The sequence below is a fragment of the Myxine glutinosa genome, chromosome 6 (assembly GCF_964187855.1).
Source record: "Myxine glutinosa chromosome 6, kmMyxGlut1.1, whole genome shotgun sequence".
Lineage (NCBI taxonomy): Eukaryota > Metazoa > Chordata > Myxini > Myxiniformes > Myxinidae > Myxine > Myxine glutinosa.
Genome location: NC_136266.1, coordinates 69,398,338 through 69,425,397, shown reverse-complemented (window position 1 = coordinate 69,425,397; position 27,060 = coordinate 69,398,338). Strand labels below are relative to the sequence as shown.

The 27,060-nt window shown below is 42.8% G+C and overlaps 2 protein-coding genes across 4 annotated transcripts; both read left to right on the top strand.

The window, feature by feature from the left end:
- The first annotated feature begins 1,271 nt into the window (after window positions 1–1,271).
- LOC137429935 (uncharacterized) lies at window positions 1,272–18,585 on the top strand. 3 transcript variants are annotated; one of them, XM_078779976.1, is made up of 4 exons: window positions 1,272–2,442; window positions 2,895–3,012; window positions 14,878–14,954; window positions 15,330–18,585. In XM_078779976.1, exon 4 carries the CDS (start codon window positions 16,792–16,794, stop codon window positions 18,385–18,387), a length of 1,596 nt encoding a protein of 531 aa, XP_078636102.1. In that variant the 5' UTR covers window positions 1,272–2,442; window positions 2,895–3,012; window positions 14,878–14,954; window positions 15,330–16,791; the 3' UTR covers window positions 18,388–18,585. The 3 variants fall into 3 exon arrangements, with proteins under 3 accessions (XP_078636102.1, XP_078636103.1, XP_078636101.1); XM_078779977.1 differs by having other exon boundaries at window positions 1,272–2,453; window positions 2,895–2,952; XM_078779975.1 differs by having other exon boundaries at window positions 1,272–2,453.
- On the top strand, window positions 18,460–25,844 carry LOC137429934 (uncharacterized). The gene is made up of 3 exons (XM_078781047.1): window positions 18,460–20,817; window positions 24,900–25,502; window positions 25,666–25,844. Exon 1 carries the CDS (start codon window positions 18,460–18,462, stop codon window positions 19,426–19,428), a length of 969 nt encoding a protein of 322 aa, XP_078637173.1. The 3' UTR covers window positions 19,429–20,817; window positions 24,900–25,502; window positions 25,666–25,844.
- Window positions 25,845–27,060: the final 1,216 nt, after the last annotated feature.

The window sequence follows — 27,060 nt, the reverse complement described above, 5'->3', positions numbered from 1 at the left end:
AACGGGAGATATCGCAGGAAAGGAAGTTTCCCAAGAGGACAAGGTGATCAACCTTATGACAAGATTTTCAATCTGGATATATTTTATACCAAACCAAGAACCTGACCAAGTCTTGCAAACCATTCTGAACTTTCAATAATAATGTGACGAAAATGACTTTTGAGTTAAGGAGGGGTTAATTATTCACCAGTTATATCGTACGAGGGTGAGGTAAGTGTTTGCAAACCCCAACCAACATTGACCAGAATCACATGTCTCGTAAATTCCTTGTCATCCCAACTCTCAAGTCTGTTTCTTCTCCGCATTTTCCATTCTGTGTTTAATTTAAATCACACCTTGTGCTTAAATACCATAAATCTCACTCTGCAAATGGCTGCTACACCTGAGTTACCACAGAACCTCTCAACCACATTTTGCAAAAATGGCGCATCCAGGTGTAACACTACGAGAACGCAGGTACCACACCTGTGCAAAAGATTAAATAAAGATTACCAAGTAAAGAGGGGAGGTGGAGGGGCGCTGCTTTTTAAAAGGCAGCAGCGATTGCGCCTCATGGCAAGCAGCCCAGGACCTCCAGACATCGAGGCAACAACCCGAGTGTAGCCACACACGAGATACAGTGCCCCGCAGAGGCGGACAGCCTGATGCGGAGACCCGACAGCCGGAGAGGAGTCCACGGCCGTGCCCCAACTTGGGATTCTGCAAAATACAGTCACAAATAAGTCAGGTGATATAAAAAAAACACTTGGAAAGTGATGTGGGAAATAAAAATTAGAGTAAATTTAGGGGTCGTGGTCTGGGGAAAGAGATGTGGGGGGTCAGAGAGGGAGAGGTGACGAATAAAACGTTTCAAAATAGAAATAAATAATAAAAAGTAAAATTGTCCATTCAGTCTCATTGATCTTCATGAAACCTATCATCAGAGGGAATCCTCATTACAATTTGAAATTAAAGGTTGTCTCTGTGGGGATTAGTAATCGATCATATTCGGTGGATATTGTGAATATATAATCGGCAGGGATAACATAAATCAAACAAAGAAATGATTGACAAAAGCATTGAGGAAAGTCCTCCATTTTAACCATAAGTGCGTTCGTGGTGATCTTATATTCACCAAAACACAAGTGCTCGGGCCACAAAAACGAACCTGATATTCTGCGTGTCCACTGAATAAGGTGGGTGGGGGGTGGGAGAGGGGGAATTGGCCCTGCGGGGAGAGGTGTGACAATAGGCTCCACGCCCTCCTCTCCCAGGTTCACCTCTTCGGACCTGGTTGCATGATCTATGTTCTGAATATCTACGGGACAAAAGAACTGACGAGATAGGAGGGGAATGCATTTGTCCAGGTATAGGAGTGAGTGTGGGTACCCGAATACACCTTTGTGGACTTTATTGACAAAGGGCAACTCATTCATTATGACAGATTCCTGTAACTATTGATTGTTGTTTGGAGGAATGACATAAACAAAAAAATGATCTCACCAATGAAGAGAGCTATTGTGCCTGGAGGAAATGAACACACCTTGCCCAAAAATACATAAGTAAAACAAGCATTCTGAGTATTGCGCTGCAATACATGTCCCCGAATGGCAGTCTTGTCTGTCGTCTGGAAAACTGTTGGGGCAGCCTGCACATATTGCACTGTGTGAATTATATAATTGCCAACCGACGGTCTGAGGTAACTCGGCTATAAAATTATCCGATTTGCACCAAATAAAGTTCATGAATGGTTGCACAGACCCCTACTTCCCACTAAAAGTGGAAACAGAATGTAAATTCGAGTTAAAACAAGGAATAGTAACAGCTTTGACTTACCGCACTCCAAATTATAGTCCAGAAAACTGTTGGGGAAATTACCAAAATTCAAAGTGCCATAACTTTGTCAAAAATGATCGAAACGTCGTGAAGTTCGAACTTGATCTGTAACTTATCATGAGGAAACCATGTACCAAGTTTGAAATCATTAGCATTAAGAGTTTAGAAAAAAAAGTCCGGAAAGCTGTTCTTTGCGTGACGGACCGAACAAATGGAGGGACGGAGTGCAAACCTGTAGTCCCCTCCGGTGTACACCGGCAGGGGCTAATAATAAAACTGTAATGCCCAAGGAAAGAACTGCGGTAGCTAAGACACCCGACTAGAGTGTTTTCACCACACTGGACACTATAAAGCACCTCAAAGAGGACAACAGACACCTGTTGAAAATCCTTCGGGACAAGGACAAGACTTACAGACCCCAATTGAAGAACCTACAGGACACGCCCGATGCCGGTGAAATGGAAAGCGATTCCTTTAACTCCATAACCTGATTATATGGCACCGTATACCTGCTTGTTAATTCATTAGAAAGGATTTTTCTTTTTCTTTGTGCTATTTCTTCAAAAATCTCCTTTTGTTTTTGTGTGCAACAGATCTCAAAGGAGCAACTCGTGGCAGCATACAAAGGTTTGGACTAGGTTGGTTTCCTTGTTTTATTGAAATTATTTATGTGTGTCTTTACTTCTGGTGATATTTGGATGTTTACTCTTTCTTCTCATTGGGCGTTTTCAATTGAGCAAAGTTCCTCGACAAGTGTGCACCTTGTTTAACTAATCTCAGCTTTGTCTGTACCTGTACAGGTGGATGAAACACGTACAACAAGCCATATATGAGAGATGTAGTGGTTACATGTTCTGAATATGAATATTTCGTGACATTCTAATCGTGAAATCGGTCCATGTATAAGACATGCCATGCTGCAGTGACAAACTATGGGGTAACATGCATTAGTAAAGTGGTAACTCATTGAACAGTTGCAGTAAAAAGAGAATATAAAATGCTTGTGCAGCTCTGTGATGCACATTGTTGGGAATTCAGGGAAAAGGATTTAAAATTAAACAACGATTCTCTTCCCTCAGAAAGGTGATGGGAAGGTGACCGTTGGTGAGATAAGGGAAAAGCTACAAAGTGTGAAAGGTGCGGAGAAGCTCATAGAACTCTTGGATACAAACAGTGAAGGTTTTGTGACATAGCAAGGTGGGTCTATCATACAGTTTATAAGCACATACACCTATCATGTGATGCAACATGTACAACAAGTCTTTCACGATCTTCACTCGGCTGCAAAGTCCAATGGTGACGTATTTGATATAAAATGGCATCGTTCATCAGATTTCCATGGATACCAAAGGAGGAGAGTTTGGTGAGCAGAGCGGGGTGCCAGACCGTATCGAAGGCACGTGATATGTCGAGGGAGACAGCTCTAATTTCCTGTTTGGCATTGAGGACCTCCATCCATTGTTGAGACAGCAGAAGCAGCATGTCCAGAGTAGAGTGACCTGGTCTGAAACCAAATTGATGATCAGAGATTAAGCCATTGGAGAAGAAGAAAGATTTCATATCCGAAGCAATGATGGATTCCATGACTTTGCTGATAATTGGGAGAAGGCTGATTGGTCTGTAGTTGCTAGGATCTGTTTTTGCACCTTTTTTGTGCAAAGCGGTGATGTTGGCTGATTTCCAAGCAGATGGCAGTTGACCTTGAGCAAAAGAGAGGGTGAAGAGAACAGAGAGAGGGAGTGAAAGAGCAGAAGAACAGGATTTTAGGACCCGTGGGCTGATGCCGTCAGGTCCAGTTGCAGAATCAGAGTCGAGGGTTGACAGAAACTTTTCCACCTTGTCAGGAGGAAAGGACATGTAGTCCAGGAGCAGCTGGGTACGACTGGGTACGGTGGGTACAGAGAGGGATGGGTTTGGGACACAAGATTTGGAGGCAAACACAGAGTTGAGGCATTCAGCTTTTTCACGTGCGGAGTCAGCTGTGTAGCCGTTTGAGGTAAGGGAGGGGATGGAGGGGGAACAAACACCAGAAACAGATTTGACCAGACGCCACCAGGATTTGGAAGAGGGAGACAGATAAGAGAGTTCGGTCTTGAGAACGGAGAGATATTGTTTCCTGGCTCTCCTGAGGGTGGACACACACTTGTTTCGGGCTTTGTGAAAGGAAATGAGATTTCCTTCCGTTGGATTTGCTTTCCAGGAGACGAATGCAAGTTGTTTCTGGGCAATAGCCTCACCACAAGATTCCGTGTACCATGGATGGGAGGAAGGGTATGACAACTGAAGACGAGATGGGATAAATCTGTGCATGAGAGAGAGCAATTTACTTTGGAAGAATTCCCAGGATGAGTTGATGTCAGAGGTGGTAGAGATGGGAGACCAGTCCAGATGATTGATGGCTGCTTGAAGACCGTGCCAGTTGGCCTGAGTGAAATGCCAGACTCGTCGACGCTGAGCAGGCTCCCTGAGAATGGTCAGAGAGATGTCCACTTTAACAAGCACATGATCAGATGAGCCGATTGGAGCAGAAGAAGAGCAGTCACGTGAAAAAGTAAGTACACCCCATGTAAAGTTTTGACTTTTTCAACATATTTCAACATACAGCTATTTGATCTTCATTTCAACAATATTGATAGATAAAGGTGATATAATATAACAAATATCATGAAACATTTACATTTTGTAGTCCATTGTATAATTTAAATAAACATAAATGCAAATTTCGCATGTGGAAAAAGTAAATACACCCTTGGCTTTAATAGGTGGTATTGCCCACCTTTGGCAGAAACAACCTCAAGTAGGCGTTTCTTATAACTGTCTACCAGTCTCTGACATCGACTGGGAGAAATTTTTGCCCACTCCTCCATGCAGAATTATTTCAGCTGTGCGATGTTTGAGGGGTTTCTTGCATGCACAGCTCGTTTCAAATCCCCACCAACATCTCGATGGGATTTAGATCCGGGTTTTGACTTGGCCATTCCTGAACCCTCCATTTCTTTTTTTCAACCATTCCTTGGTGGGTTTACTGGTATGTTTAGGGTCATTGTCATGTTGCAAGGTCCACCTTCGGTTGAGCTTCAACTTTCCGACAGATGGCCTCACATTATCCTCTAGCACCGCTGGTACAATGAAGAATTTATCGTGGATTATATGATGGTGAGCTACCCAGGCCCTGATGCAGCAAAGCTGCCCCAAACCATAATATTTCCACCACCATGCTTTACAGTTGGTATCAGGTTCTTGTGGACAAATGCTGTCTTTGGTTTTCTCCAAACATGTCTTCTGGTACTGTGGCCAAATAGCTCTATGTTTGACTCATCTGTCCAGAGCACATTGTTCCAGAAGTGCTGGTCTTTGCCCAGGTGTTCATTGGCAAACTTTAGTCTTGCCCTGATGTTCTTTCTGGACAGCAAAGGTTTCCTCCTGGCACACCTCCCATGTAAATCAAATTTCTGCAGCCTCTTTCTAATGGCAGACTCGTGCATTTTGACATCAACAGTGGCAAGAGCTACCTGTAGGTCCCGTGATGACATTCTGGGGTCCTTAGAGACCTCTTTCAGCATCTTGCGGTCTGCTCTCAGGCTGAACTTGCTGGGACGGCCTGGCCTGAACAAGTTGGTAGTTGTTTGGAATCTTCTCCACTTGTAGATGATCTTCCGGACAGTCGAATGATTGATTTCAAATTATTTGGAGATAATAATAATAATAATAATTCATTTATTTTGTATAGCGCTTTTCAAGAAGCCCAAAGGCGCTTTGACAGAGTGGCAAACATAACGCATAACAATACATGAAAACAACAATTGAAAAAAGACAAGAATCAAAAGGGAAATATTTAAAGCAAAAGGAGGGAGAAGGAGAAGAGATCGTCAGGGGTTAAATGCTGTGGGTTGAATGTTGAATGCAGTGTTGAACAGGTGGGTCTTTAGTGATGTTTTGAATGTGGTGAGTGAGGAGGAGTCTCTGATGGTGTGAGGTAGTGAGTTCCAGAGGGTGGGAGCAGCGATGGAGAAGGCCCTGTCCCCCCAGGATCTGAATTTGGTCCGGATGGAGGGGGTCAGGAGGTTGGTACTAGCAGAGCGGAGGTTGCGGGTGGGAGTGTGTCTGGAGAGGAGGTCAGCCAGGTAGGATGGGGCCAGGTTATGGAGGGCTTTGTATGCCAAGAGGAGAATTTTGTACTGGATTCTCTGGGGGATGGGGAGCCAGTGAAGCTTGTAAAGGACGGGGGTGATGTGGTCACGGGTCCGGGAATGGGTGACTAGACGGGCAGCGGATTTCTGAATGTATTGGAGTTTATTGGTGATTTTTTAGGGTGAACCATAGAGGAGGCTATTGCAGTAGTCCAGACAGGAGGTGATGAAGGCGTGGATGAGGGTTTCTGCAGCCGTGGAGGAGAGGGATGAGTGGAGACGGGCAATGTTTTTCAGGTGAAAGAAGGCTGACTTTGTGATCTGTTTAGTGTATTTGTCGAAGGAGAGGGTTTGGTCAAAGATGACGCCAAGATTCCGGATGTGAGGGGAGGTGGATACTGGGATACCGACGATGTTGAGGGCAAAGTTATGGGTGGATTTTGTGAGCGTTTCTGGGCCAATGATGATTATTTCAGATTTATCACAGTTAAGCTTGAGGAAGTTGATTTGAAGCCAGGAGATCTTTATAAATCCCTTCCCAGACTCGTAGGCATCTATAACCTTCTTTCTGAAGGCCTCAGAGAGCTCTTTTCATCTAGGCATGGTGACACCGCACACTTCAACAACAAAGAGCAAACCAAACTAAATGTCTGACGTTTAAGTAAGACAGGTTCCTCCAAGTTCCTCTTTAACGATGTTCAAATCATTTGCATCTGAGTTGGTGCACCTGATTCTAATTTTAGGTATTTGAAGCAGTGATAAATGTAGGGGTGTACTTACTTTTTCCACATGCGAAATTTGCATTTATGTTTATTTAAATTATACAATGGACTACAATAATGTAAATGTTTCATGCATTTGTTTTATTATATCACCTTTAACGATCAATATTGTTGAAATGAAGATCAAATAGCTGTATGTTGAAATATGTTGAAAAAGTCAAAACTTTACATGGGGTGTACTTACTTTTTAACGTGACTGTATATAAACAGGTTGCTGGCCATAGCTTTTAAGAAATTGTGGAGTGCTGTGATGGGATTGATCTTACCGTATCGTTGCAGTGGTGTTACTCGCTTACTTGCCAATCATATTTCTTCCGTGCATGTACTGTTAATAAATCTTTTGTAAACTGTCCGAGTTCGACAAGGTGCTTATTCCTGGTGGGGAGTCGGGTGCCTTCGACAAGTGTGCGTACATCTATGCTATCATATGGACAAGTCTATTCCATATCACTGGAGTAAAATGGCCTCCATAATTGTGCAGTTTGACAAGACTTTTGCAACACAATCTGAAGCAACAAACAATGTCACTTTGATGAAACATAATGTAATTCCCACACCAGGGATATTGTTGCAGATAAACAGGTTACACCAGGGGCAGTTGTACATTGTTCAAATTGAAATACGATCTGGACACTGCACCTGCAGTGCACCCTCATTGTGCATGGTCGACTCATAATTTGTACAGCTTTCGCTTATTTTCTCTTTGTTGCAAGAGCACTTTGACTGACACTCAAGTCGGTAAATAATGTATTTAACAATGCAGATCCTCGCCAGGGTATTTGTCTAGGGAACCCTTTTATGCAACGTGACACTTTGTTGAAGATATCGGGGACACTATGGACGACATGAACTCACACACACAGACGGAAATACTCTTGACACCACAATATCCTGTCTCTTTGGGAATTGGCATAAATGGCTAAAGACACAAAACAATTATTGCCGTCTAAAGAGTGAAAATTGGGCTGCACCGTGTCACCTCGCTTAAATGGAGTCAAATAATTATACTAGAACGGCACTCGTTAGAGAGCATACCTCCACCAGATTGAACAATTTATGTTTGTATTCCACATTTCCACTGATAGGCCGGATTCGGATCCTGACATCCAAAACCGTTCTTGTCACCTACCCAACTAATTTATCTCGTTTTGTTATAATCCGTCCAAAAGTTTTTGAAATATCGTGCTACCATATCGTTTCTGCTGGCTGAGATGTCACTCATTGGTGAGATAAATGACTTATAAAATTTATAAAATACTCCTAACCGTATCCAAATTCGGATCTTCACCAAAATCGAATCGATTCGTCCTTGTCGTACACCCAACCTGTCCACCAAGTTTTGTCCGAATCCGTCCATGACTTTTTGAAACATCATGCTACAGACTTGGCATTTAATATGGATTATTTTTTTTGTGGGGGTGAACTTACTTTTCAAGATGTCTTAGAACCAAAAGTTCATTGGAATTATGTTGAAATTATTCTAGATTTTGTTTATGTGACCTTTAAAAGAAACAAAAACCACATTTGACATTTCGAAACAAATAAATTGATCCTTGAAAGTGATGTAAACTGATATCGAACTCAATTCATGGACAGTACTGTGTTAAACCTCTGTACGTTTTCCAGAAGTACCTCTTTATTTTGCACATTAGCCAAATTTTTTTTTAACAAAAACAAAAGTTAAATTACGACTGGGATTACGGACAGTAAAATTACAGTTCAGTACTTCGTGTAACCCCCACGAGCATTCAGGAGAGCTCGTTCACGTCGAGGCATGCTGTTCACGAGATTTGCCAAGGTTTGAACAGGAATCGCTTGCCATGTAGTGACAATAGCCTGCTGCATTTCACGCACAGAGGCAGGCTGCTGATCCAAGTGGTCGATTTGACGCATTGATTCTGCCCACAAGTTCTCTATCGGATTCATATCCGGGGACATGGCAGGCCACTCCATATGCTCTACACCACGCTCAGCAAGAAAGTGTTGGATGATGCGAGCACGATGAGGCCGTGCATTGTCATCTTGGAAGACAAAGTTTCCTCGAACTTTCAGCTCTCAGCTCTTTCACGAGCCTCGATTCAGGATACAAAAAAAAAAAAAAAGGCTGCACGAGCAAATGGAAGCAATGTTTCTTCCAGAATTGCCCTGTACTTGGACTGGTTCAGGTTTCCATTCAGAACAACCAGGTCAGTTTTGCCCCCTGCATGAAAAGCAGCCAAAACGGTCACCCCACCACCTCCAGCTTCGACTCTTGGCACTATACAATCTTTGTTGTAGGCTTCATGCACTTGTCTGCACACTCGGGCGTGGCCATCTTGACGATAGACCAGAAATCTAGACTCGTCACTGAAGATCACATGATTCCAGTGTCCTGGCTGCCATTGACGGTGCTCTCTGGTCCACTGCAATCGGCGCTGGTGGTGTTGTCTGGTCAGGCGTGGCTTTCTCAGGGGACGCCTGGCACGATAGCCTGCTTGAACCAGTCATTGGTTGACTAGCCTTCTGGATACAGGCACATTTGTCAGTTGCTTCCACTCAGCCCTAACCCGAATAGCTGACTTGGTACGACCACTGCGGACTAACCAGTGCAGCTGGCTATCATCCCTCCTTGTGGTTCTGCAGGGACGTCCTGGCCTCGGTATTGGAGTAGGGACACCCGCTGAGCATTTCGTTTCAGGATCTTTGACACCTGACCTTGAGTGATGCCATACTGCCGAGCAATAGAACGCTGTTTCATGCCAGAATTTCGTAAAGCCACCAGTCCATGACAAACAGCATTGTCAAGTTGACGGACCATTTCCAGAGGAAGCGGCAACAACTTTTGTAGACGTGCAGCAGTTGTTTTCCACTAATACAGAACGCAACAACCCTTATATATCCGATTGTGAAGCCAATCGTCAAATGTACCTGTCCTTACATTTTGTCACGCACCTGTGATATAATCCTGTTATTGACTTCTTGCTGCGAAAGACAATCAGTGACATGGTTCTTTCAACAAAGACATCACCGAAGGGTAAAAGAAACTCACCAGATTGATATACTGAGTTCAGAAAGTAAACCCAAGTCAAGAAAAAAATATATTCCATATTAAATGCCAAGTCTGTATATATCGGTTACAGCCCTATCACTCAATGGTGAAGAATCATTTCAAAAAAATTCTCATCCGGATCTTCATCAAAATAAGCAATTCTTCTTTGGCACACACCCAACCTGTCCACCAAGCCTTTGTCAAGAGCTCAATGCAGTCCTGCTGTCTGCTATAGGTTGGTGCTGCAGCATCAGAGCGGTCTGTCATAGATTTTGTTGAATCTAAAGCTCTTAACAAGTATTGGATTCTCCCACGATGAGGCCTTATTTCAGTGGCTTTTGCTCTCACATCGCAGGAAGGGAAAATGTCTCTGTTCCGACACTCCCTTCAACTCCAGGATGCACGTGTTGGTCTAAAATCCCCTCCTGGGTAAATTTCCAAAATCCAGGTTGACTACATAGCACCTCAACTCCTTTGTTCCTCACGAAAAATCCACACTCTACATTCTGCTCGGTCTCACTCTTCCCTCCAGAACTCCAAGCTTGGAGTGTACCAGCATTAATTGTCATCCCCAATTCTGACCCCTGATATTTATATACCCCCTTTAACCTACCCTAACCCAACCATCTTACTAGCTAGTTTCAATATCCTGTGCTCCTCCCTCTCCTGTGACTCCTCCTTCCTTGTTCATTCATTCCCTTGGTTGCCCCACAGTCAATTTAACTTGCTCTTCCATGAGCCTCGCTCCTGCAAAGAAAAAAAGAAGGAATATTTAATATACCGTACTGTACACCCAAGGAAGGCTTTGAAAGTATTTTTCTGCAGTGGTGGGTACACGGGATTAAACAACCTACAGTGGGTACAGGTGTGGATACAGGAAAGAAAATTTGCTCATCAGAAAGTTAAATTTGCATCCGTAATTTACACAGTACAGGTAAATTTGCTCCTTTTATCGATATTTCAGCCGACCTACAGATCGTGACAAAACGGCCACCTGTTGAAGCCTACCTGCAGCGCATGACAGTTTACGTTTATGCGCATTCATGATTACCGTCCTTTAACATTATTACCCAGAAGAATGAATTTTAATGTCTCCGCAAGACGTAACGAACAATAACTAAGATCAAAATACTACTTTACCTTTGTATCAGCAATGGTTGAGAATGTCACGGAAGTCTCAGCCGAGAACGCTGGCCAATGAATCCATTTTAACCCGGTATTGACCATAAAATCCTAATTTTAAAAAAAAGCCAAATTCATTGATTGGCAGATGTGCAGGCCCTTCCCCATCCCTCGTACAGAGCTACACCACCACCTGCAGATGTGCAGGTAGCGTTGTAGCTCTGTGGTTATTGGCAGATGTGCAGAATTAAATTTTATATAAGTACTTTTTCACATAATTCCAAAACAATATGAAGGTATTTCCTTGAAATATCGCTGCCTTGGAGTTGCCACAACGTACTTCCAAAATGGCAGTGAGCTGATAAATTTATGAATAAAAGTAAACGCAAATAAAGGTAAAGTTTGAGGGCCCTCCCACGACAAAGGGCCCACGGCCTGTGCACCTCAGGCACCTTTGTTAACCCGGGCCATTTATGATTGCTCCCATTTCACATTATTACCCATAATGACTAATTTTAATAACTCTGCAGGACGTATATAATGAATAACCAAGATCAAAATAAAACTTTACCTTTGTATCAGCAATGGTTGAGAATGTCACGGAAGTCCTCGATAAAGGTTTTTAAACTTTTTGTAGTTGTGAATAAAGTTTTGATTGTGCTGAGTTTGAAGGAAGCCTTCGCATGCAGGCACCACTTTATTTTAGAACGCACAAACTGGTTTTCTTGTCACGCCAAACTGCCATCACCCTAAGGTGTAGATATGAAATCGGAGTATGCTGGTTTATAGTGCCTGAGGCCATGCGACGTGGCAGGTGCATTTTCTGTCATCGTGTACCTCTTCAAAGTGTTGTATATAAAATTTAGAAAGTTCGTCTACTTTTATCACAAGTAGGCCTACTCCTCTTAATGCCAAGTGTTTGGTGTGCATGGCTACAATCCTGGGTATACTAAGTGTTACATCTAGTGGAAAAATAAAGTTTCAGGAAACAGTAATTATGCTGTATTATGTTGTTCTGCATATATTGGATGATCCGAGTTTGAAGCAGCAGACCTGCTACATGCTTCGTTTCCAACAAAATGAAAACGAGAGTGCACTTCACACTCTTGAAACCAAAGCTTTCAGAATCATTGGAATCTCCCGTGAACAAGCTAACTCCGAGGGCCTTTCACTCACTCACCGCAGGCAGGTTGGTGGTCTTTCCGTCTTCTACCGACTCCTCTCCGGCCTTGTTCCCCAGCTCTCTCTGGGCTCTGCCTCCAAATATTCCTACAGGTCGCACAAGATCTGCCTGCAACCCTCTTATGGTGAAATTGCCAAAATCTAGACTCTCTGCTCACCTTCACTCTTTCATTCCTCTTTTCTCCCGCCTCTGGCACAAACTCCCTCACTCTCTTCAATCCCACTTCTCCCTCCAGGTCTTTAAAACAGCCGTTCACCACCATCTCTTATCTTCCCCCATCAAAAACCTTGATCTTTTCTACCCTGGTGAATTCACCCCACATCCACGTTTTTTTAAATATCAACTTCTTTCCTGGAAGTCCTATCAGTGTCCATGTATTTTATACCTCTCCCACCCCCCCCCCCCCACCCCTTCCCATACCTCCTCACCCCAAGCCCTCTCCCTCCCACAGATCTCGCCATGTCCCTGTTCTCTGCTGTTGCACCTGTGTGCTTTCCCCTCTCTCCCCATCTTCTCTCCCGCTCCTTTAATTTTGTATGTTTTGTCTGTCCGTTTTTATTATTATTATTATTAACTAGGGCATGCCCGTACGTGGGTGCCCGTTCCTTGCCAAAAAAAAAAAAAAACGCTACCCGTACGCTCTACCCCGCCCGTACGCCCGTACGCCCGTAAACAAAAAAAACAACGCTCTTCGCTTCCGCCCTTCGCTCTGACTGAATTGGGAGAAATAATGCGCATAAGAAATCGAGAAATTATTATTTTCTCCGGAAGAAATCGAATTACGAACCGTAATGGCGCACGCGCTCGGCTCGGCTCGCTCTCACATCGGCCACGCCTACGCAACAACGTGTTCTGTGATTGGCTGCCGGAAGTGCAGTCTTCACTGTCCAGAAGGTCGCATATCGCAGTTACGATGAATCGCAAATTAGTTTTAATTAGTTTTAAAACATAGTTTAACGCCAACATAGCGCCAACATAGTTTGCCAACGTGAAATAAATGAATACGCTCTCAAATGTGCCATCCGAGGCAGAGTCTGTTCGCCACGTTCGGCACACGTGATAGCTCGCTGCTCTCTGATTGGTTGAATTGGTTGAATCGTTTTTTGGACATAGCTCGGTAACTACTTGTCCGATTAATTTTAAACCTTGAAAAGGCACATCCTCGGGTCCCCAGCAATATACCTGGCAAGTTGCAAGTATATCGGACCCGTGGTTGTCGAGAAACAGCGGTCACAGACAAACAAACAAACATACAAACACACATACACACATTCACACAGAGATTACTGGAATTATAGATAGACTAGGGCATGCCCGTACGTGGGTGCCCGTTCCTTGCCAAAAAAAAAAAAAAACGCTACCCGTACGCTCTACCCCGCCCGTACGCCCGTAAACAAAAAAAACAACGCTCTTCGCTTCCGCCCTTCGCTCTGACTGAATTGGGAGAAATAATGCGCATAAGAAATCGAGAAATTATTATTTTCTCCGGAAGAAATCGAATTACGAACCGTAATGGCGCACGTGCTCGGCTCGGCTCGCTCTCACATCGGCCACGCCTACGCAACAACGTGTTCTGTGATTGGCTGCCGGAAGTGCAGTCTTCACTGTCCGGAAGGTCGCATATCGCAGTTACGATGAATCGCAAATTAGTTTTAATTAGTTTTAAAACATAGTTTAATGCCAACATAGCGCCAACATAGTTTGCCAACGTGAAATAAATGAATACGCTCTCAAATGTGCCGTCCGAGGCAGAGTCTGTTCGCCACGTTCGGCACACGTGATAGCTCACTGCTCTCTGATTGGTCGAATCGTTTTTTGGACATAGTTCGGTAACTACTTGTCCGATTAATATGAAACCTTGAAAAGGCACATCCTCGGGTCCCCAGCAATATACCTGGCAAGTTGCAAGTATATCGGACCCGTGGTTGCCGAGAAACAGCAGTCACAGACACACACACACACACACACACACACACACACACACAGACGACACACACACATCACACAGAGATTAGTGGAATTATAGATAGATGTTAGCTCTAACACGAGGCTCGATCTTGCATACAAAAAAAAAAAAAAAAAACTGACATGACAATTATTGTGAATTTGGTGGACACCAAGCGTTATGCACGAATCACTTATTTTGCCACGCATTGCACATTTCAAGGAATTTTAGGAAATGTAAAAAAACAACACCAGGAGACATCGTCGACATCAAACATTCCATTTAATTACAATTTTAATCATCAATGCATATTTTTATTTAAAGACAATGAAATAAAAATTGACATAGTGAGAATGTAACATTTTATTTCGAATATATGCCATTTTTGTCTAATTTACACAACCATCACAAATCTAAGTGCACGAGATAATGTGAAAATCAGGTTTTGTAGGTCCTCAAGACTATTTGCTACAACATAAAACGATAGGTGTCTTTTCATTCAGTTCATTTTTTTAATTGAAGGCGTTTTATTTAATCTGTGTAAAAGTGCACTCAGTAATGTAGCCAAGCACTTGTGTTTTATTTGAACTAACTTTTGTACATTACTATCATGTTATAAATAAATAACCTGTGAGTTGGTGATGAGAGGGTTGCGTGATGTGGGAGATTGTGGGAGGGGAGAAATACGTGTGAAGGGAGTGACAAAGAGAGCAACGTGGAACATGGGAGTTGGGTGTGATCATCACAAACATCGGTGGGAAGCCTGGAGGAGGCCCTGTGGCATTGCCACGTCGAGGTTGTTTGAATGTTGTGCCATCTTTGAGACAATATTTGTCCAAATTGTGATATTATTTAATTTATTGTATGTGCAGTGCTGACAAGTGCAGCTACCTCTCATGGAGCACTGAACGGGAGATATAGCAGGAATGGAAGTTCCCAAGAGGGCAAGGTGATCATCCTCATTACAAGATTTTCATTCTGGATATATTTTATACCAAACCAATAACCTCGGTGGGAGGGCAGTGGTGAGGAATAAATAACCTCTCAAACCAGATATAATAATTAAAAGTAAAATTGTCCATTCAGTCTCATTGATCTTCATGAAACCGATCAACAAAGGGAAACATTGTTACACTTTGAAATTAAATGTTGTCTTTGTGGGGATTAGTAATCGATCATATTAGGAGGATATTATGAATATATAATGGGAATCGATAAAATAAACCAAACAAAGAAATTAATGGGGGGAATTAGCCCCACGGGGAGGCGTGACATTATGGCACCCCCCCCCCCCCCCCCCACCCTCCCCGCCCTTCTCTCCCAGGTTCACCTTTTCGGTCCTGGTGACATGATGTATGTTCTGAATATCCACTGAATATAACGATCGGGAGGGGGGAATGTATTTGTCCAGGTATGGGGGTGAGGGTGGGTATTAGTCCAAGAGCATTAGCACCAAATAAGGTGAAACCCGGAACAAATGCAAACAAAGCTGAAAATTTCAGGATATGTTCAGAAAGCTGTCCTGAATAACATACTAAAAGTCCCCAGACATCGCCCTTGTGCTTCAGCGGAAATTCAAGATGGCGTCCAAAATGGCGGCAATTTTGGCATTTTATCATATTACCACCTAAAAACATGATAGAAATGCAAACAGGGTGTCAAAATACATGTTTTCAAGCACGAGGATTGTTTTAAAGATTACATTATGAGTTTATAGGATTTATATGTGTCATTTTCAAGGTCAAATGATATTTATCAAGGTCATTGTTGGCCAAAAACGGCCGTAACTCTGAAACATATTATCTAGGCTCTTAGGACCTAGATTTATTCTATTATAGGTTTATACTAGGTTTATTTTATAATATGTCTTATTCCGACTGGGCGACGCGATGGTATTGTGACGTCATAGGCGAATGACGTCATAGGCGAATGACGTCATAGGCGAATGACGTCATAGGCGAATGATGTCACGCTAGATGACCTGACTTCTCAGTATTAGTCTCATGTCACTGTGTTGTCACTTTTAGCATCATCATCACAAATCAATGTATTTGATTGTGATAGAGAAATGAACAAACTGTATCTAAAGTACTCAAGAACATACTACTGGTAAGTTTATGATTTTTGGCACATTGTGTCTCCGCTAAGACGTTATGCACTTGACCTTGCTTGAATTGTGTTGCTTGTGCCAAGGACAATCTAAAAAAGAAATATATGATATATCCGCTATGATAGAAACTAGTAGCAAAATCGCACTCAAACGAAGGGAACCCTTCAGCAATGTTCAGACCATTGAATATAAGGATAGTGTTTCGAAACGCGCAAGAGAAAGATGTGATGAGTGGGGCAACAAAGTTGCCAAGAGAATTGTTGACAAAGCTGTCATAGATTTGGTAGCAGCTGAGGCCAAATACCATAGAGCCTGTGGTGTTGAGTTCTTTACTAATACTGAGAAAACACAATCCGTTGGCAAACCAGCTGACGCTGTAAGAGATTATGCCTTCAATACACTCTGTTCATTTATAGATGAGAATGATGAATGTCAGTTTTCTATTTCGGTGCTCATGGAACATATGTAAACGTTTCTTCAAGGTGAAGAAGGGTATTCCATCAAATACTTCAAACATAAGCTGAACGAACGTTATGGTGAGGACATCATCATCACAAGTATCCCTGGAAAGACAAGCATTGTCAGTTTTCGTGACTCTGCGCACTGGATCCTTCATGAAAAGTGGTTGACCGACAGAACAACTGGGAATTATAACGAAAATGATCGAATAATTGAAATGGCTGCATCAATTATTCTTGATGATATTCGCTTATCAATTTATGATCTCACTGAATACCCCACAATGAAAGACACTGAGAATGGTAACACCTTGATTCCTGACTCACTAAAGCGTTTCTTGCAAAAATTGCTAGATCCGAAGAATAAACAGTCTAGAGTTGTAAACAGACGGTGCACGGCCATAGCCCATTCCATCATTTCAACCTGCAGGCCGAGGTCATTTAGCTCACCATTGCTACTTGCCATTGCATTGTACATACATCGCAACTACGCCTCACGTGAGCTGATAGATATCCTGAGCAGTATCACCTTTGCTGACGATTACAAGGGAGTGCAACGCTTTGAGAATAGTCTAATACCCACTTGCGAACCTTCCTATGGCTTGAATGGTTTTACGCAATTTGTGTTTGACAATGCGGACTTCAACGTAGCTACGCTGACCGGTCACAACACATTTCATGCTATGGGTGGAATAGCATGTGTAACTCCTTACGGAACAGTGGATAAGTCGCCCATCAAGCGCACAGCGAAAGCACCATCAAAAGAGCTATTAGGTACATTTGCGCAAATCCCCATCAAGACTTACAGCAAACCGCCAGTTCCTGGGCTTCAGTGTGTAACAGTTGAGTCTCTGAACATTTCTGACAGTCAAATTCTTCAAGCGACAGCTTTTGATTTGGTTTGGATGCTTGGGTATGTGTTGAACCTATCATCTCGAGTTCCTTGGAGTGGATTCATGAAAACTGTTGTGAGGAATGTCGAGTTTCATACCTCCAGAATTGAAACTCTCCCCTTCATCAATCTTGATCCTAGTAACCCCAGCACCATCCACTCTGCACTGTGTTTTGCCCAAGAACAAAGTGAAAAACATGATCTGAAAATCTGTCCTGTAACTTTTGCTCAGCCTTTGTTCCAGAAGGCTTCAGAAATAGTTGCTGCTTCCAATGACTTGGACAGAGTGATTGTTCGACTTGGTGGATTTCATCTGCTGATGTCATATCTTGGTAGTATAGGCAATATCATGTCAGGGAGTGGGTTAGCGGAACTGTGGGGAAGAGTGTATGCCAATGGGTCTGTGGTACACATGCTGACTGGCCATGCTTACTCTCGAGCAGTGCGGGCTCACATTCTCTCCTTGTTAGCTCTCATAAGTATCCTGCTGGAGAAGTCTGACTCGTTAAATCAGACTGACAGAGAACACCTGGTCTGTGTGCACGACAACACTATTCACCAAGATGTAGGCACCGCTAATGTAGAAGAGGACGAAATTGTTACGCAGTTCCACCAACTACTGTCACAACAGCTTGACCAAGCAGCTAGCCATAGTAGAACTGGCAAGCTATGGGTGCAATACGTCCATCAGGTTATCCTGATGCTGAACTTTGTCAGAGCTGAGAGGACAGGTGATTGGAAGCTCCACCTTCACAGTGTAAGGGAGATGATTCCACATTTCCACGCAGCTGGTCATCTTCCTTATGCCAAATCTGCCAGACTCTACCTCCAGCAGATGGAATCCATCAACAAAGTCATGCCACCTGATGAGTATAGTTTGTTCACTGACAAAGGTTACTTCACAATCCGCCGAGCTAATTAATTCTGGGCTGGGAATTTCTCTGATCAAACAATCGAGCAGTTATTGATGAGGATGCTGAAAATGAGTGGGGGAATGACCCATGGTCGAGGTATTACCGACAGTACCTTGGCAAAATGGGTTCATGCTTTACCTCAATGTGTCCCTGTCTGTGATGATCTGGAGGAGTTCACTGGTGTACACACAACTAACTCGGAACAACATAAGGATCTCCATTCATCCACCAAAGAAAAATTCAACACGGATCATGGTGTTTTCGTTCAGTGGTTACAGGCGCATCCACCATTTGCTGGTTATCAACGAGACCGTCTGGTGTCAATCGCGACTGGAGTTGTAGCTGATGTCTCGGTCAACTGTGATGATGCAGTGAACGTTGGTTTTACTGCGGCCTCTAGGATAGCCAGCAAACGCTTCACAGAGATCACACTGCACCGCAGCGACAAAGTGAAGACGTTGAATGATAAGCATAATAGCATCAACATCAGGGGGCAAAACACAGTCGTGAATCCTGATCTCTTCTTCAACAAGATAAACTGTGTCTTGAAGACTAGCTCGGACCTGGAAGAGTTTCTGGCATACGAACTTGGCCCTCAACCTTCTTCCCTGTTTCACGATGGCGCCATGCGGAAGACAAACAAGAGTGCCCTAGGTACACTCCTGAAGTCGTTTGTCCCTGCACAGCCGAACATGCCCGACAAGTGTCGCTACGTTGTGGATGGGGGTCATCTGTTGCAGTCGGTGTTCTGGCCACAACCATTGAAGTACAGTGATGTGTGTCATTGTTACGTTTCCTATACTTTGAAACATTATGGAGCAGGCAACACTGTTGTATTTGATGGCTATAACACCAGCTCCACAAAGGCAGTTGAACAACAGCAGCGGGCAAAGAAAGCCACATCCAGTAACATCTTGTTTGACCATAACATGCAAACCACCACTTCCCAGGCAATCCCTTGCAGCCAACAGAGTGGGGATGGAGACTGCAGGATAACAATCTCATTCCCGTTGAAGCAGACCAGCCCATTGCCCCTGACACTCTGCTAAACATGGTATCATGCTGCTGCAAAGCAGATGGCTGTGGCTCGTCGTGCGGTTGCAGGAAGCTTGGGTTACCTTGCTCCACCTTATGCGTCAAGTGCAATGGCCAGACCTGCAACAATGCTGCACCATTTCCATCACTGCTGGATGAAGATGGAGAAGATGAAGAGACTAGACCAGTTTTTCCTGACAGTGATGAAGACGATTATGATAAAATATAATCTTATAAAACCACCGTTTAGAGGCCATTTTTCCCCGCAAAGCGGGGGTTGGCCTTTTCGGGGACCGTGGTAGTTGTTGTTTTTTGGTCCCCTTTTTGAAGCAATGTTTTACGGCCGGATGCACCTTCCTGACGCCAACCCTTTTTGCCGCCTTCAACGACAAACAGGGAATTACCAGTGAACTGGTACTCAATTAGCCGACCTCGGAAGGTATGTACAGGCTGAGTCAACCCCCCTGGCATTAATTCGGCGATCGACCGAGATTCGAACCCAGGATCCTAGGAAATCCTAAGCCGGCACCCTAGCCGCTAGCCCAACACCAGGGATTAAATATCCCTAATATAATCCCTAATATAATCCTAATAATATCCTAATATAATATAATCCCATAATATAATATATCCAGGGAAATAATAAATTAAAATATAATCTTATAAGGAGTTGAAATTGTTCATAATCGATCGAATGACACATATAAGTCATATAAACTCATAATGTAATCTTTAAAACAATCGTGCTTGAAAACATGTATTTTGACACCCTGTTTGCATTTCTATCATGTTTTTAGGTGGTAATATGATAAAATGCCAAAATTGCCGCCATTTTGGACGCCATCTTGAATTTCCGTTGAAGCACAAGGCGGATGCCTGGGAACTTTTAGTATGTTATTCAGGACAGTTTTCTGAACATATCCTGAAATTTTCAGCTTTGTTTGAATTTGTTCCGGGTTAAATCTATTATTCCTGGACTATATCTGAAAAAACCTTTGTGGACTTTATTGGCAAAGGGCAACTCATTCATAATGACAGATTTCTGTAACTATTGATTGGGATGGAGGAATGACAAAAACAAAAAAGCGATGTAACTAATAAGGAGAGCTATTGCACCTGCAGGAAATGAACACACCTTACTCAAAAACAGATAAATAAAATAATAAAACCGAAATGCCTGAGGAAAGAACTGCGGTATTCACCACAACGGACTAGAGGGTATTCACCACACCCAACTAGAGGGTATTCACCACACCCAACGAGAGGGTATTCACCACACCCGACACTCTTTATAAAGAAGCTCAGAGCGGACAAGACTCACAGACACCTGTTCAAAATCCTACGGAACAAGGACAAGACTCGAAGACACCTATTGAAAAACCTACAGGACACGCACGATGCCGGTAAGGTGGCAAGCGACTCTTTTCTTTAACTCCATAACCTGATAATATGGCACCTTCCACCTGCTTGTTACTTCATGAGAAAGGAATTTTGGTTTTCTTTGTGCTATTTCTTCAAAAATCTCCTCTTGTTTATGTGTGCAACAGATCTCAAAGGACGAACTCGTGAAAGTATACAAAGGTTTGGACAAGGTTGGTTTCCGTGTTTTGTTGAAATTATTTATGTGTCTTTACTTCTGGTGATATTTGGATGTTTACTCTTTCTTCTCATTGGGCGTTTTCACTTGAGCAGAAGTTGCTCGACAAGTGTGCACCTTGTTTAACAGATCTCAGCTTTGGCTGTACCTGTACAGGTGGATGAAACACGTACAACAAGCCATATATGAGAGACGTAGTGGTTACATGTTCTGAATATGAATATTTCGTGACATTCTAATTGTGAAATCTGTCCATGGATAAGACATTCCATGCTGTAGTAACAAACCATGGGGTAACATGCGTTAGTAAAGTGGTAACTCATTGAACAGTTGCAGCAAAAAGAGAATATGAAATGCTTGTACAGCTCTGTGATGCACATTGTTGGGAATTCAGGGAAAAGGATTAAAATTAAACAACGATTCTCTTCCCTCAGAACGGCGATGGGAAGGTGACCAAGGCTGAGTTGAAGAAAGCCCTGCAGAGTGGTCCATGTGCGGACAAGCTCATGGATCTCTTGGATACAAACAGTGACGGTTTTGTGACAGAGCAAGGTGGGTCTATCATACAGTATATAAGCACATACACCTATCATGTGTTGTAACATGTACAACAAGTCTTTCACGATCCTCCCTCGGCTGCAAAGTCTCATGGTGACGTATTTGATATAAAATGGCATCGTTCACATGCATGTACCATCTCTGCGCTTTTTTGCAGAGTTCATGAAGGTTGTGGACAAATTAATGTGCGGAGGAAAATGTCCACAATGAGAAAAATGAGACGAGACACCAAAATACCAAAGAAATGTGGATTCATTGGGGTTTTGGTGAAAGAGGTCTGAATGGAAAAGCATTAACAATTCAAATAAAGTTCAAATAAAGACTTTGCTTCCTGTTTTGATTTGTATCAATGATGTGAAAATACAATATCGAAATATCAGGTAAAACATCGGCTCGAGTAACACTTGCTTGCCTTTCGTACCTGAAGGAAGCAGTTCACGTGAAATATACGAACTACCTGGTCAGGTTTGTTTATAGTGCCTGAGCTGGTGCCCGGGCAACAAATACACTCTACCATAGCGAGCAAGGACACGTCCAAAAAAAAAACAGACGACCTGTAGTCCAGGTATGGATTTGTTATTCGTTCAGTGTGCCGGAGATAACTCACCTTCTCTTGATGAAGGACAAGGTTGGGTTTGTAACGTCCCCCAAAGCACAAACAAATATTGCCAGATTGGACACACAGCTTAACGCCCATCCGAGGAATACGTGTGAACGGAGTGACAAAGAGAGCAACGTGGAACATGGGAGTTGGGCGTGATGATCACAAACATCGGTGGGAAGCATGGAGGCCCTGTGGCATTGCCACGTCGAGGTTGTTTGAATGTTGTCCCATCTTTGAGACAATATTTGTCCAACTTGTGATATTATTTAATTTATTATATGTGCAGTGCCGACAAGTGCACCTATCTCTCCTGGAGCACTGAACGGGAGATATCGCAGGAAAGGAAGTTTCCCAAGAGGACAAGGTGATCAACCTTATGACAAGATTTTCAATCTGGATATATTTTATACCAAACCAAGAACTTGACCAAGTCTTGCAAACCATTCTGAACTTTCAATAATAATGTGACGAAAATGACTTTTGAGTTAATGAGGGGTTAATTATTCACCAGTTATATCGTACGAGGGTGAGGTAAGTGTTTGCAAACCCCAACCAACATTGACCAGAATCACATGTCTCGTAAATTCCTTGTCATCCCAACTCTCAAGTCTGTTTCTTCTCCACATTTTCTATTCTGTGTTTAATTTAAATCACCCCTTGTGCTTAAATACCATAAATCTCACTCTGCAAATGGCTGCTACACCTGAGTTACCACAGAACCTCTCAACCACATTTTGCAAAAATAGCGCATCCAGGTGTAACACTACGAGAACGCAGGTACCACGCCTGTGCAAAAGATTTTAAAAAGATTACCAAGTAAAGAGGGGAGGTGGAGGGGCGCTGCTTTTTAAAAGGCAGCAGCGCTTGCGCCTCACGGCAAGCAGCCCACGACCTCCAGACATCGAGGCAACAACCCGAGTGTAGCCACACACGAGATACAGTGCCCCGCAGAGGCGGACAGCCTGATGCGGAGACCCGACAGCCGGAGAGGAGTCCACGGCCGTGCCCCAACTTGGGATTCTGCAAAATACAGTCACAAATAAGTCACGTGATATCAAAAAACACTTGGAAAGTGATGTGGGAAATAAAAATTCGAGTAAATTTAGGGGTCGTGGTCTGGGGAAAGAGATGTGGGGGGTCAGAGAGGGAGAGGTGACGAATAAAACGTTTCAAAATAGAAATAAATAATAAAAAGTAAAATTGTCCATTCAGTCTCATTGATCTTAATGAAACCTATCATCAGAGGGAATCCTCATTACAATTTGAAATTAAAGGTTGTCTCTGTGGGGATTAGTAATCGATCATATTCGGTGGATATTGTGAATATATAATCGGCAGGGATAACATAAATCAAACAAAGAAATTCTTGACAAAAGCATTGAGAAATGTCCTCCATTTTCACCATGGTGCGTTCGTGGTGATCTTATATTCACCAAAACACAAGTGCTCGGGCCACAAAAACGAACCTGATATTCTGCGTGTCCACTGAATAAGGTGGGTGGGGGGTGGGAGAGGGGGAATTGGCCCTGCGGGGAGAGGTGTGGCAATCGGCTCCACGCCCTCCTCTCCCAGGTTCACCTCTTCGGACCTGGTTGCATGATCTATGTTCTAAATATCCACGGGACAAAAGAACTGACGAGATAGGAGGGGAATGCATTTGTCCAGGTATGGGGGTGAGGGTGGGTACCCGAATACACCTTTGTGGACTTTATTGACAATAGGCAACTCATTCATTATGACAGATTTCTGTAACTATTGATTGTTGTTTGGAGGAATGACAAAAACAAAAAAATGATCTCACCAATAAAGAGAGCTATTGTGCCTGGAGGAAATGAACACACCTTGCCCAAAAATACATCAATATACAAGCATTCTGAGTATTGCGCTGCAATATATGTCCCCGACCGGCAGTCTTGTCTGTCGTCTGGAAAACTGTTGGGGCAGCCTGCACATATTGCACCGTGTGAATTATATAATTGCCAACCTACGGTCTGAAGTACCTCGGCTATAAAATTATCCGATTTGCACCAAATAAAGTTCATGAATGGTTGCACAGACCCCTACTTCTCACTAAAAGTGGAAACAGAATGTAAATTGGAGTTAAAACAAGGAATAGTAACAGCTTTGACTTACCGCACTCCAAATTATAGTCCGGAAAACTGTTGGGGAAATTACCAAAGTTAAAAGTGCCATAACTTTGTCAAAAATGATCGAAACGTCGTGAAGTTCGATCCTGATCTGTAACTTATCATGAGGAAACCATGTACCAAGTTTGAAATCATTAGCATTAAGAGTTTAGAAAAAAAAGTCCGGAAAGCTGTTCTTTGCGTGACGGACGGACAGATGGAGGGACGGAGTGCAAACCTATAGTCCCCTCCGGTGTACACCGGCAGGGGACTAATAATAAAACTGTAATGCCCAAGGAAAGAACTGCGGTAGCTAAGACACCCGACTAGAGGGTTTTCACCATACTGGACACTATAAAGAACCTCAAAGAAGACAACAGACACCTGTTGAAAATCCTGCAGGACAAGGACAAGACTTACAGATCGCAATTGAAGAACCTACAGGACACGCCCGATGCCGGTGAAATGGCAAGCGACTCCTTCAACTCCATAACCTGATTATATGGCACCGTATACCTGCTTGTTAATTCACTAGAAAGGAATTTTGGTTTTCTTTGTGGTATTTCTTCAAAAATCTCCTCTTGTTTTTTTGTGCAACAGATCTCAAAGGAGCAACTCGAGGCAGCATACAAAGGTTTGGCCAAGATTGGTTTCCGTGTTTTATTGAAATTATTTATGTGTGTCTTTACTTCTGGTGATATTTGGATGTTTACGTTTTCTTCTCATTGGGCGTTTTCACTTGAGCAGAAGTTGCTCGACAAGTGTGCACCTTGTTTAACTGATCTCAGCTTTGTCTGTACCTGTACAGGTGGATGAAACACGTACAACAAGCCATATATGAGAGACGTAGTGGTTACATGTTCTGAATATGAATATTTCGTGACATTCTAATTGTGAAATCTGTCCATGTATAAGACATCCCATGCTGTAGTAACAAACCATGGGGTAACATGAATTAGCAAAGTGGTAACTCATTGAACAGTGCAGCAAAAAGAGAATATGAAATGCTTGTACAGCTCTGTGATGCACATTGTTGGGAATTCAGGGAAAAGGATTCAAATTAAACAACGATTCTCTTCCCTCAGAACGGCGATGGGAAGGTGACCGTTGGTGAGATAAAGGACTCCCTGCATGGTGGTCCATGTGCGGACAAGCTCATGGATTTCTTGGATACAAACAAGGACGGTTTTGTGACAGAGCAAGGTGAGTCTATCATACAGTATATAAGCACATACACCTATCATGTGTTGTAACATGTACAACAAGTCTTTCACGATCTTCCCTCGGCTGCAAAGTCTAATGGTGACGTATTTGATATAAAATGGCATCGTTCACATGCATGTACCATCTCTGTGCTTTTTTGCAGAGTTCATGAAGGCTGTGGGCAAATTAATGGGCGGAGGAAAATGTCCAAAATGAGAAAAATGAGACGAGACACCAAAATACTAAAGAAATGTGGATTCATTGGGGTTTTGGTGAAAGAAGTCTGAATGGAAAAGCATTAACAATTCAAATAAATTTCAAATAAAGACTGTTTGCTGTTTGGATTTGTATCAATGATATGAAAATACAACATCGAAATATCAGGTAAAACATCGGCTCGAGTAACACTTGCTTGCCCTTCGTACCTGAAGGAAACAGTTCACATGAAATATACGAACTACCTGGTCAGGTTTGTTTATAGTGCCTGAGCTGGTGTCCGGGCAACAACGACACTCTACTATAGCGAGCAAGGAAACGTCCAAAAAAAAAAATACAGACGACCTGCAGTCCAGGTATGGATTTGTTATTTTGTCAGTGTGCCGGAGATAACTCACCTACTCTTGATGAAGGACAAGGTTGGGTTTGTAACGTCCACCAAGCACAAACAAATATTGGCAGATTTCACACTGAGCTTAACGTCCATCCGTCGGAAGACACACACCTTGATGTGCCGTTCATCCAATGATATAGATGTGCTTTGCAGATGCCAACGATACATTGATTAGATTTGAGAATCAAATAATTCCGCCTCCTATAAAAAACAAATCGCACCCGTGTCCAAAAGAAGCGGTTCAGTTTGGCATTTTTAATATGAAATAGGCAAAGCCTAGAAACAAACGAAACCCATGAGAATTACCTTTTAGAACCCTTTATAATTACCCTTTAGAACCCTTTAGAAGCACCCTTGCAAGCCGATTAGAATTACACTTTCGAACCCTTTCGGATTACAGATGGTGGTTATAAAGGTTCTTCTTCTTCGTCTTCATTTTTTGACGGATGAAAGGAAGGGCATATCAAAGAGAGGCGCAAAGCACCCCTCCCTTTCTATAAATGGATCGTTTCTCTGTCAACAACTTTAACATGGGGACTGAAAATACGTTTCTCGGCTTCTACTGGCATTCTTGTGTGAAATGCCAGGGGCATAGAAAAGGTCCCTTTATATATAGTCAGGCAGCTTTGCAGCATATTTATCGAAAATGGGGAACGGCTTGACAAAAGCGCCATTTTTATTTTGGTGGTCCATTAGACCATATACAATAGATTTAGGACCGGAGGCAAGAAATATACAGTGTTCGTCACCTTTTTATTGGACAAAAACCAAGGACAAAAACCAATTATGTATATATTTTCAACAAGGAGGCTAACTTTTATTTCATTACCTGCAGTGTTATTTGTAAAACTTATGCATGCCTGCATAATAAATCTTACGCTTCCATGTAATAATAATTAGTAATATAATACCGAGTGTTTATAAAAATGTGTTATACTTGTGACTCGC

Excerpts from the sequence above, each read along its gene's own strand:
- LOC137429934 (XM_078781047.1), top strand. The coding sequence starts at position 18,460 with ATGACCCATGGTCGAGGTATTACCGACAGTACCTTGGCAAAATGGGTT.
- LOC137429935 (XM_078779976.1), top strand. The coding sequence starts at position 16,792 with ATGGCTGCATCAATTATTCTTGATGATATTCGCTTATCAATTTATGAT.